This window comes from Thunnus thynnus, chromosome 7 (genome assembly GCF_963924715.1).
Source record: "Thunnus thynnus chromosome 7, fThuThy2.1, whole genome shotgun sequence".
Taxonomy (NCBI): domain Eukaryota; kingdom Metazoa; phylum Chordata; class Actinopteri; order Scombriformes; family Scombridae; genus Thunnus; species Thunnus thynnus.
The window spans coordinates 24509733-24522875 of record NC_089523.1 but is presented as its reverse complement, the minus strand read 5'-3'; the positions used below and the strand labels follow the sequence as shown (position 1 = coordinate 24522875).

The 13143-nt window shown below is 41.8% G+C and overlaps 1 protein-coding gene across 1 annotated transcript in view; it reads right to left on the bottom strand.

Annotated features, from left to right (window-relative positions):
• Positions 1-765: 765 nt before the first annotated feature.
• Positions 766-13143, bottom strand: part of nectin3a (nectin cell adhesion molecule 3a) — a 37619-nt gene continuing 25241 nt past the window's right edge. Inside the window, exons 4-7 of the mRNA XM_067595125.1 lie at positions 10410-10709; positions 8164-8281; positions 6673-6824; positions 766-4578 (exon numbers count right to left, since the gene is read on the bottom strand). Of these exons, the coding sequence (XP_067451226.1) occupies positions 3923-4578; positions 6673-6824; positions 8164-8281; positions 10410-10709 (1226 nt within the window). The 3' untranslated portion in view covers positions 766-3922. The remainder of the gene's footprint in view (positions 4579-6672; positions 6825-8163; positions 8282-10409; positions 10710-13143) is intronic.

Here is a 13143-nt window from a genome sequence, read left to right as displayed (position 1 = left end):
AAGGCTACGTTAGCCGTCACTAACAAAACACATCTGAATCTGTACAGCCAAGTCGAGTTGGATTGTGGGTAATGTAGGCACCTAGTTTTGACAAGGAAGACATATGCGTGGCATAAAAAAGACATTATCTCTTCAGCTGCATAAATTTTGATCCTTTTCTATGAAACTGTCTACCATATGTCTAATATGGGAATGCAGTACTCTTTTTAACAGAAAACTATTTATATAGACATTGTACAGGTTTTTTTGTCTCTTATTTTAGGTATTGTACCTATTTTAAGTTGTTTTTGTAATTCTGTCCACCTCATATCTATCTATCTATCATCATCATCATATTTACACATACTCATCCAGTGAGGCTATGTAACTTTTGAAAGAAATGACTTAATCTTTCTTACATCCAATACACTGTATTTTGGAAATACAGCCTTACTTGTTCTGATATGACCAGACATCAGTCAGTTTGCTTCTATTTTCTTCTTGTGCTACCATTACACTACATTTTAGTGTTTATTTTACAGTTTAAACGTTTGTTTTAATCACAAAAATGAAACACAAAGAACCTCAACTGGAGACATGTTTATTATTTCTGGCTTGTGGCTCAGTCAGGTCGCCTCTAGAGTGACAGACCAAAGAGAATCTTTAGAAATGAAGGGAAATCGTGCCATTATCATGTCATTGTGGCTGCAGCGGTCAACGAACTTGTCACACTGAAGAAAAAGGAAGATGTCATCTCTGAAAGCAGAATGTCAGGACACATGTGAGTGCAATAATGGTGGTCTTTTATTGCAAACAAAAGGAACAAACTACAATCTACCGCACTTTCATCGCTGATTCCTGTGAGACATCAATCATTCAAAGAACAGCATACAAAATAATTGGTCAGAAACTCTCCAGAACAAATATAAAATGCAGTGAAAACAGGATTGCTCTCTATGTATCATGAGACAAGAGCTCCTCAAACGCTCGTAAGATAAACTAATACTCTGTGAAAATTACAGACCTCATACAAAAAATAAGATTTTTTTTTTCAATAATAATAAAAAAACAGCCAGCATATATACAGGACAATAATATTTTCTATGAATCTGGCTTGCCTAAATTCCCAGTGAAACCTTACTTATTATGATTTTCTCAGTAACTAACTCGTTACATGTGTCCATTCAAAATGTATAAGGCATGACAATCAACCTTTTGTCTAATTTGATGTTTTTGATAACAGCAATTCTTAAATATCCAGATGGAAGACATTTTTAAAAGGACCAGTCAGTCCTCCTCTCTAGTGATATTAGTAGCCTTTACTTTAATCCTTTCAGTAATTGTCATATTTTAAAGTTTCTGTGCATTGCTCAGCCCATCTAAGGCACCAACTATTCAGTAGGGGACTCCAGAACAAACTGTACATGAACTTATAAATCAAACGTCCGCTGAGATGTCAGCTGATCCTACGCTAACCTATTAGCATTATGTACATGTATATAAACATTAGTGATGAGAAATAATGAGCATAGTAGGCGGCGAATAACTTAATTTACATGCAGCCGGCTGGTGAGTGACCAAAACGGATCCGAAAAGGATAAAGAACATTCATCACTTCAGCTCATTATGCTTTTGTCAAACAGTCTTTAGAGATTAAGCAGAGGCAGATAAAAAGATCATTCTTTCCCTGGAATTTAAAAGCGGAGTTGGAGCGACTTTGCCAAATACAAAAAAAAAAAACAAAACAAGCTGACAGCTATGAATCAGCCAAATAAGAAAATGTGTGCATGCAGACACGGATGTGCTATATATCACCGAGTTAGAGCACTTAGTTGCCAAGTGTGATGAGAAAAAAATAAAAGTTAATTAAAAAGCTCAAGGTTTGAGGTGAGGACTGCTCTTTGAATATGGGCTGCTGAGAGCAGATGTATGGTGCCGGGTGCGTGTGTGCGACGATGAGAGTAAGAGCGAGCTCAAGAGATTAAAGTAGTTTATTCTCAGACTTCTTAAACCTTCGACCAAAAGCTCTGGCAGAGCCGTGTGGGAAAACAAGGGTGGAGAAGGGTTAAAAAAAAAAAAAAAAAAGTGCACCCACAGTCTATAAAACCCCAATAAGACACAAGGAAACCTCAAAATATACCTCCCTTCCCGTTCAGATCATAATGTAATACCCATATATTGTGCCTTGTTCTAGCTACACCCTGATTGATTGAGCAGGGATCCTTCCCAAAAAGGGTATGTTTTTCCTTTCCTGTGCGGCTTTGCAGAGGCCACTTTGATCCATGTATCATTCCTGAGGAAACAACACTCCCCCCCCTCCCCAAAAAAGCACTAAGTAGAAAAGTGCAAGGTCAAATCAAGCAGTGAGAGATGAGATCACTGATGATGTCAACTCTTTTGTTTCAACTTAATGTCACTGGGTTTGTTGTTTGTAGGGAAGAAAAAAAATAGTATATCCCTTGGAGAGCCATTACACAGACAGCTCTAACCTAGAGGGTTCTTAAACCAATTTTTTCACTTGTGGATTAAATTTCTACTTTCCATGATGGCTGTGTATCCTCAGAGGAATTGCTGAGGAGCCAAACCTCAACTTAAGCCCGTTCTGTGATCAGTAGTGATGTCAGCCGCTCACAATGTTTCCAACTGTGTCGTAAGGTATTGGGATAATCATCCATCCAACACATGCAAACTGAAGCTTATTAATGCTTCTTTTTCTGCGCCGCCCTTTCAACAAGTATTTTGCTTATTTACCATCATAAATAACGACTGCGGAGTGTCGAGCGGGAGCAGTGAAAATGTCGGTGGTTTATGGAGCCGCATAACTTCAGATGATGACAGCTGGGATCGTCACATCTGGTATTTATAACACATCGCTTTGATCCCGCTTTTAAAATAAAAAACTATAATGACCAATTGGTGTTAGTCTTCCAGACAGAAAATCAGAGGATACAGAGGAGGCAAAATGGAAAAGGCAGCGATATAGCCTGTTATCATGGCGAGGTGGAGAAGTCTAGGGCTCGGTTGGCTTCTTTTTGATGTTTGCTGACAACTGTAATAGCGGAGTTGTGCTTTTTCACAGCGAGAATGTGACTGAGTTTACACATTTCAATACTGATGATAGTGTATTTGGTTAACGACAGCGATATGTGTAAAATAAATACGTTAAACTGAAGCTGAAAGTAAAATTACTCTGTCTGGTTTACCATTTCATGAATAATTTACAGAAGATATTGCAAGTTTGCCAAAGCCACTGAAGAACCGCTGAGCAAAATTTTAGAAGGGGCAGTGTTTTTTTTTGTAACACACTTGCATCAGTCAGCTTGCTTTTCCCTCTGTAATTCTCCCTTTTAAACATGTGACTTTCCCTTTAACTTAATGATACTTTGTTCTTTTTTTTAAATCATGCAATATAACTTGCTTTAAATACTAGTTGCAGCCATGATGAACACCTGTATGAAAATGCTGTAAGCAATCAAGAGACCGTTTTCAAAATGCCACAGAAGTTGTGAGGTTTTATGTCAGTCAGGGATATAAATACTTTACTAACAAGGGTCTGAACACCTGACCTGTGACCTGTGTGACAGACAGGTGCACGAACATACAAGCAGAATACAAAACCTCATTCACATCAGTCGAAACTTCACCGTATGCCAAAGCCTCTTGAGCCTGCGCAGATAATATCAATGAGGCATTCCAGCGTATTTTGTAGCTCCGTGAAACGCTACAAAAGTGGTAACACAATCCACAAACAAGTCCTTAAGGTTAAGTGGTTACAATCAAGGCAGAGCAGTATTGTTCAAAGCGCTCGTTGTGAAACTGAGCTGAGAAATTGTATTCATCCTTTAACTGAAATGAAACAACCTTTAATGATACTTATATCTGTCACTTGTTAAATTATTCTCAGTCAGTCATTTGTCCGTTTTTTTTTTTCCCTCCCCTTTCCTCACACATACCATTCCCTGCGTGAGATCACAGATCCGTCCATGTGGGACACATAGTCGCTGTCTGTACCATTGTCATAGCAGTCCTCCGGGAGGTAGGGGGAGCCGTTGTTCACTATGGGGCTGTGCACTGGAGGCCCGCAGGGGTGCATGTTTTGGGTGTTGTAGTGATCAGGGTAGTAGTTTCCCTCCGTGAGGCCCCTGTGGCCCTCCCCCCTGTCGACCCAGTCGTCCCTGTCCTTGCGCTCAGGGGTGTAGTCGGGGTAAATGATGTCTCCACCCAGTTTGGGTTTAAGCTCCTGGCTGCCTTTGCTCGTCTTGTCCCCGTAAACCTCCTGCAGCTCATGTGGCTGCAGCACGTCCAGCTGAGACTCCTTCTGCATGTCGGAGGGTCCCAGGTACTGCTTGGTGTAGTAGTCCCCTCTGAAGGTTCTGCGCTGGCGCATGAAGCATGCCCCACCCAGGATCAACAGGAGGATCAGGAACAGGACTCCACCCACCGCCCCGCCAACTATAGTACCCAGGCTGCTGTCAGGTAAGGAGGCCAGGGTCGGGGAGGTGAACGGGGCTCTCCGCTGGTCTGCAGCGGTGCCGGTTCCAGAGGTGTCGTGCAGCAGGGATGCGGTGGTGCTGGGGGTGGTCGTGGTAGGGGGAGGATCTGCAGAGTGAACAAGTGATGAGAAGATTAAACGAAAGAGGAAGGACGGCAGATGGACTGAGAAGTCATAAAAAAAAAAAGAAAGACTGCACTTTATGTTCTGTAACGAATGACAAAGCAAGTGTGAATGGTTCTTAGATTAATTTATAACAACAATGTGCGCTGTTAGAGCAGAGACATGCCTCTCGTGAGACCAAAGAATCTATTAAAACTGTGCTGTAGAGCAAAAAGGGGGAAATGAGAGGGGCAGGAGGAGGTTAAGTGCAAAAAGTCATCGTGTGTGAGCATGAGAGAGACAAAGGAGGAGACAGAGAGGGAGAGAAGGACAGAGGATATGCACTCATGAGCATCTGACTGAGTGTGATTAGCTCTCCCCCCCTTTCTTTCTAAACCCTGCTGTGGGGAAGTCATGTGAGAAGATGAAACACTGTGATCGATGTGAGGTTCCTGCATCTGATTTGTCCTCCGGTGGCTGGCGTTTGTGATAGCAGCCAGAGCCAGAGACGGGCTTGCGCGGAGCTCAAGGTCAGGATAAGTGTCTCCATTCTGACCTGCAGCCTCTGGGGCTGAGAGCAGCCTGATACCACTCGTCGATCTCTGCAACAACACATCAAAGGCCCGACTACAAAGCAATATGACTCGTATTAACAGAGGTCTGCATCTCCGGGAGGTTTTTAGGTACTAGTTATCAAAAACCGGAATCCCTGTAGAGCTATAATGATTTCCACAATTTGTGTAACTGACTAAGAATCTAATTACTTGCAATTATATACTGTGTGTGTGTGTGTGCCTGAAGGATCAAGGATAATGGAGACAGATCAAGGTCAGTGAACTGATATACTGGCAATCACCTCCTTCGTCAGTCACTATCAATCCCACCCTAGAGGGGGACATTTTAAGCTCTCGTAGGTTATGAGCATCTGCAAACATGTAGCCGATCATCTGAGAGATGAGCAGCCAAAAACCACAAGGCCACAGGGACAACTGGGAATGTGAAACAGCTACACCAAGCAGTCACGGCGGGGGAGGGACTGTAGCTGCGCTCAACCTGGCTATCTCTACGGGGGGAAGAGAGGCGAGAGGCCGCATGCCCAATTCTTAATATTTGACAAGAGAGGCAAGATAATTGCTCAGTGCAATTCCTTCCTGGACAGGATGTCAGCTGTGCTTTCGTTTGGAGCAGGATTCCAAACCGGGCCTGTAAACAGATGGAGCCTGACAGCCTTTTTTTTGGGGCTTCTCCAACTCTTTCCTCTCGACAGTGAGAAACGACAAGAACTGTGTGTGTTAGCCGAAAACGTGTCCAAGAGCAGCAGTTGCTTTGTTTGGAAAAGGATTAAAAGGAGCAGAGGAAAAATGAAAATAAAAAGAGATGCCGAGTTCTCAGGATCCACACCCTAACTTTACAATGATGAACTCAAGTAGCAAAGCACGGACAGACACAGGAAGCAGACAGGAGTTGTTTAGTACGCTGTGAGTTTTCTGGTGAAGATTTATGTCAATAAATAACCAACATTTAACAAATCAGAGTCAGGAGACCTCCTCTGGATGATTGTGGGAGGTCCTCTGTCAGACCCACAGCTTTAATTTACTGTATGGAATGCTGGCCAACTGTTTTAAGAGTAAAATATACTGTTTAATAACACATTTTATGGGTTATATTCAAACTCCTGTGTTCTGCAAATCTGCGAACACAATTCATTATGTCCCTCTGTGAAACTTGACCTTAAACAAAACAAAGAAAAAGGCTACATGGGTGCATAGTTTGCTGAACCAGCAGGGGTAAACACTCTCTTCCTTATCTGAGAGATCTAATGTTTCCAAAACCACAATACTGGAAACGTTTGGTACTGATACTCTTCATCTGCACTCCGTGCTCCTCTGTTGCCAGGAATGTGTGAAAGTGGATCTGGGCAGGGACATTTATATGGAGACTTAACTCTGCTAGAAGTGTTGAACTGAGGGTGATCATACTGGGAGGGTAATCTTACTTCAAATAAGCCCGACGAATGTCAAGAAGAACATGGAGATTCAACTTAACCAGCAATTAAAGATCATGAATACAAGTGAGCAGATGGTAAAATCAAAAAGTACCTTGTACCCAGAACTTTACATCTTTACTGCGGAGACCGATGTCGTTCGTCACTTCGCAGCGGTAAACTCCGGAGTCATTGCGCTCCAACGGGCGAATGAAAGCAAAGGTGTTGTTCGAGATCTCAACACCCTCGGGCATCAATCCATCCAACCTGTGCAAAAACGATATATTACAGTGTGAAGAGCCGCATACAAAACCTCAAAGTATACACGTTGTTGTGTTGTAATGTAGGAGACATCATTTGAAAAACCAAACGTGACTTGCAATGACATCACTGCTCTGCCGGTTCAGCTGGCCTGCTGCGACTATAATATGATCACATCACTGTGATAATTCGAGCTGACTGCAGTTCCATCAGTCAAATGAAAGCTTTCTACATGAAGACAAAGTTTTAACATCTGGAAAACAAAAGAAAATAAAGAGCTTGGCTCTCTAGACTTTACTAGTACTGTCAGCTCAAATGAGACCATATTTCTCCTTTTCAAAGCAAGATGATGACAAAGAGCTGCCAATAGACCAGTGTTGCTCTGATGCATGAACTGTTTGGAATCTTTTATTTATAGCAGGGAGTCTTCCCGATGGGTGCAGCCGTGCATTCGACAGCTCCAGTGTCCAGGCTTCAAAGCTATGCTCTAGGTAATTATAGACAGTCGCTTCTTCGCTGCTTCATTTAAGTTTGTTTAAACACAGTTGAGATCTGTGCAACTGGACCGAACAGCAGCTGATCTGTCATGTAATATTAGTGATAACATTAGTCACTCAGAAAATGTACATCTTTTGGTTATTTTGATGATCAACAAAACAAATACACACGCAGAAAGCTCCAGTTATATATTCTAAAAAGTCAGGACTACAACTGGATCATATACAAAAAAAATAATTCATTATCTCCAGGAAGTTGCATTTCAGTCCACCAAATCTGTGCAACTGCAACATGTACTCTCCTCTCTGAAGGACGCAGCCCCTTAATCAAGCCGTAGACTCAAAAAGTCCATATTTAGATGTATGTAGCTCAGGTAGCCTATAAGGTGCAGCTCTGAATGGATTGTTCAAATAGTGCTGTTTCATTTCATATCAAGTTATTTTTCAAGACACCCACCCCTACAAGCCTTATTATCTAACAATTAAAACAATAACAAACTGAATTTCAGCCAAGAAACTCCTTAGAGAAAGGAGTCAGACTTTGAAAAAAAAACATGACTCTGTATTTCCAGTGAGAAGTCGAGGTTTTCCTTCATCACTTCAATCCAGTGAGGTTTGTTTTGGAGCCAACGTTGAGTCACCATTAGAGAAACAGCATCTTGAAACACTTCTGCATTAGCTTTATGTGTTTGTGGTTACTTGATATCACTGCATGTTATGGATTCAAATCATAACATAGTCTCCGACGCAGCTATCTCTCCTCAGCTACGGGACGACAACAACTTCTGAGACGGTTATTTGATCCGAGAGTTTTTCCACATCAAAGTAGTTTTTGGAGGGATACTGACCTGGTCCATGTGAAGTGATGGGCACGTGGGTTGGCTTTGGCACCACAGACGAATTTCACATTTTCTTGTCCCACATACCAATTTTTGTCAATTCCTATTATTGATACCATCGGTGCGACTGTAAAACAAATTTAAACAAAAAGTTAAAATGTTGAAAAAATAAATTGCATCATTTACAAAGAACAGAAACATTTTTTTTAAAGTCTGTTTTATTTTTTTTTTATCTGCTGCAACAAGGTAAAACACTATGGGCTTAATAATCAGTCATTACGATCCAGGGGCAGCCTGATGACAAATGAGCTTTTCCAGAAGGAACAAAGTGTGCATTATAAGCACAGTAGCGATGACAAAAACAAAGGCTTTACAGGACTGCGGCAGGGTACAGGATCTGCTGGTGAATGCAAGCCAAGAGAACAAACGAATGACCCTGGGTCGGTGGAAAGTTAGAAAATGACAGACTCACTCATACAGTAGATGTACTGCAGCCAATAATACACTCCACTGCCTCACCATGACAAAGAAAAAAAAAACAAAAGGAAGCAGTAGGAGTCCTAAATGAACCCAACACATGCCACTGTAATAAAACACAGCAAACACTGACTTAGATATCCAATTTTTCATTTTGATTTCTCTGGAGGACAAATGAGGAACTCATTACTGCACACAGGAAGAAGCCTCTGTTCGTGTTGTCCGCTGACCCTTTTCATACAGTTCAACGTTGAAATTGTGCTTCTTTTGCACTTAAAATCCCTTGCCTCTGCGTTTGACATGATTTATTGAACTGGAAAGCCTCTCCTCCTGTATAACCCTTGTTTTTTTTTTTTTTTCTGCCTCTCTCCGTCCGCTGCCCCTCCAGCAGCCTCCTGCTACTTGTGTTGCTGCTGAGGCCTGATCAATATTTCATAAAATACCTTCATTAGCCTGCACTCACACAGTCCAAACAGAGGCTAACCCTAGGTACCACTCGCCAGGGAAGTATGCATCAATGATTATAACATTAAGATGAGTCTTAAATGGCTCTTTTATGGGTGAGGGAGTAGAGGTAGTGAGCAGGCTATTCATAAATCAAGCTATCAGCACGGGGTAATATCGCTAAGATATACTGTACCTCTCTCAGGGCTGACAATTTAAAGCTTTAATAATCATTATTTTCTTAGATATTGTGATTATGATTATACATCTTGGTTATTTCAGGAACTAAATTATTTTGCTCTGTTCTTGACTGACAACAGTGGAAATTCAAAATTTCAATAGTGATTTCTGTATACTGCATAACTGTATGCAATTAGTCGAGCAGCCCAATACAAAGTCGTGAAAAACAATTTGGTGCAGTTGGTGAAACAGACGGGATGATACCACAAAATCCCCCCGGACTAAAATTTGATTTGATTTATATCTATCGAAACATTTTGAGTTGGAGTTTAAAGGATAATTTACTCTATATTTTTCTTACTGTCATCAAATCCCACTTAAAGACCAAAACCAACAATGTGTTTGTCCGTCTTTCAATATTACTTCTCTGCTCTGTCTGTGGCACTCAGCCCCAAGCAGCCCATTCCTTCCTACTAAAGACATAAATCTTTAAAAACAGAGCATGAATATATACTTTCATACCTAAGAAAACATTGCATTTGTTGTACATTTGTTGGGGACAGCGGGCGTAGTGTGCTAGTGAGTATTTACACCAGCAGGATGGAGTTTGAGGAATTGACTCAAAATAAACTGCAGTGTCCGGGTTCATCATAATGAAGAGATATGTCATACAGCCACAGTACATGTACACAAAGTGTACAAAACACACCCACATCTTTCTTGTTCTGATTCTGAGTGGAAAATACTGTGACTGTGATTTCTGCCTCCCAAGGACTCGCAACATTGTTAAGTGCCTCCTTTAAAGTTTCCATTTCATTACATTATGAAAAGAACAACACTGAGCAGAACGTGTTCTTCTGTACTTGATGAAAAGCCAATTTTTATTACTTTTCCTAAAGCAATAAAATAGAAATTTGAAAGGTAGCAGCACTTAATGTTATGAGTCGATTGTTTGGACAACAATGGAGGCCTGTGACACAAAGGAGTTACATCCGGCTTCAGTGACACAGGCAACACTTAGGTTCACGTAGGTTCAAGTCATTGTTGGTTTTGCTGTTTTCATGAGATTTGTTGACAATACGAAAAAAAATACATCACCAGCCTCATTCTTTAAGTTGTAAGAAAAGATAGGAACTGTATAATTCAACACTTACAGTGGACATTTAGCGTGTAGGGTATGCGGAACTCTGTTTGCAGGGCCGGGTGCCGCACCACGCAGGTGAGCGTCTTCCCCTGGCCGTAGCTCTGCGGCTGCCACAAGTAGCGCACGTGTACGGTGGTAGTGCCGTTGAGCTCATCCTGACTGCGGTTCTCACTTCTCCCCTTCAGCTCCGTCTCCCAGAACACCTCAGCGGCTGGACGGCCTTGCTCCGCTCTGCAGGTGGCTACCAGCGACTCGTTCCCGCCGTCCAGCAGAGCCGTGGGGCCGGCGGACACGAACACCTTTGGCTCCACTGTGTGAGGGAGAGCGAAGAGGGGGAGAAAATATTAGTAAATGAATATCGATCTTATTGTATACGTATATGAATAAATAATGTCCATCAGACATGTAGACAAGTGTATGGACTGAAGGAAGTGGCCTCAGTACACTTAACTGCCAGAGAGAGCAGATTGACGTCTTCCATTTCACATGTATGCATTAAAAATTGATGAAGCATGCTAGTCAATCATATGGAGGCATTTCAGTGGAGACTCTTTATTGTTGTGTGTCAACTGTCAAACATATAGTGTGTTTGAGAAAGCATCTATTGGTCGTACTGTATGGATCTGACAAAAGCATATAAGTGCGTAAACTATGCATATGACTTTGGGGGGAAAAACCCTTAACAAAGCAGAATCCGAGGTGGTCAGCACAGTGGTGTGTTTGTGTTTGACTGTATGTTGCTGGAAGATGAGAAGCTAAATTACTGTACACTTCTGCTTTAGAGCTGTGGTAATGTTACACTGGCTTTCTGAGAATAATAGGAGGTTTCGACATAACAGAGAAGCAAAACAGATCCATGAATGAGGGATGTGGCCAAAATGACGCAGCCCTCTCTACCTGCGACACAAAGCAGTAAAGCAATTTATCCTACACTATTAACGTATGAGGGCCTGTTTAATAGTCACAACCTGTCAGAAACGACACTTGGGGAGAGTTCAGCGAGCAAAAGGAGGATAAAGGACGGTCCAGATACAAAAGAGAGTCTGTTGAGGGAGAGAAAGGCCACGTCGGAGAGAAGGCACAGTAAACTGGCTACACAGGTTACACGAGACACTGATACCAAGCTGATTTTCCGTTTTCATCATTGCTTCCACTACTTGTACCATTCCTAGCCTTTCCCTCAGTCTTGTGTTCATTTTTTCCCTTTTTTCCCTCCTACATCTCTGTCCCTCTTAAAAGAGCACTAACAGCTGTTCCACTTACTGCAATGGTGACAGTTTTAAAGGCGGCACGTGGAGGCACACACTGATCTAATCCACAAGACAAGGCCATCACCTTTAAGACATCTGCCACCCTCCTCCTCCCCTGCCGAGCACCGACTACAAATTCAAATAACTTCTGGCACCCCTTCTCCCAAAAATAACCTGGCGTCTCCTATATCCAGCACATGGGCGGGGACGCGGTCCTCAGTCATCCACCTCACATTCTTCACTCACTTCTCTCTGCCCCTCCTCACAGGCATCCGACTATAAACAGTAGCTGCTCTATGTTTGGAGGCGAGCTGGCTGAACCTTCAGAAAGACTAAATCAGAGAGACGTGTTAATTTGGAGTCGCTGTCAGGAAGGGAGGGGAGGCGCTGTGGATGAGTGGGAATGCTTTAGGGGAAAGGGTAACGATTTGCCTTCAGCAAACTGGCTGCATTGGCCCTTTCTCGCTAACATACACGCAGCTCTATATATGCACACTGAACACTGACGTCAGAGCGGGAACCCCTATAAAGAATGTTCAATGATTAGACATCATGTTTTGGACATTTTTTACTAAGAAATATATCAACAAAAAACCTATAAGATGGCAGTTTTTATTGTTTAAAGCAGTCACTTTAGTATGATGATAGCTTAGGAATTGGCAGCCACATTTTATGTTATAGATTTCGGATGCTGTGATGCACAAAGCTGTTGATGATAAACAACAAAGATTCAATGCTGTCGAGCACCAAAACAGGTTTTTAGTAAGAAAACCGTTAGCTAAGGCTTGCCTCATTAGCTGAATTAGTAAAGCATGAGATTGTAGAACATTGAATATAGCTTGCTGTCATATTCTATGCAGAAAATACAGCATTATTTGAGAAGACTGAGAAGAGAAATGAACAACAGAAACACTTTGATGCTCTTCTTCTCTTTTGGGCTTTCATGAGTAAGCAACTCTTGATATCTCTGTGTGGCTGATTTTTCAATTTTATGACTCAGCAAAAAAAAAGAGCTGCATTATTGGCCACATGAATGAGCAGACAACTTTCCAAAATAAGAAGAAAAAAAGAAAGCTGTTCATAGTGTGAGGATGAAGTTTGAATGCTTGTATTCATACGTAGTTGGAGAATTATCTGCAGCAGTGCTGTTTGTCATTAACATCAACCTTGTCAACTGAGCGTGTGTCTATGTTTTGTTTTTAAGAAAGTCGATTATTGTTCAGCAGATTTCCCATAAACCTGTCAGCAGTATAAAACAAAAGGTCATTCTAATTCATTCAGTGTGCATGTACTTCTCTCCTCTGCTTCCTTCCTATTGCTTACTGGTTGGGACTTTTGGCTAACGTACTGTCGCACACTTCCTCCTTAAGAGTTTCTTAAATGCTTGAGCCTTTTTTATCAGTAGTTGCAGACACACAGATGAAAAAGAAAGGAAGAAAGCTGTGGGCCAACAACGGGCGGGTGACAAATTAAAGGAAAAACCAACATGAACTG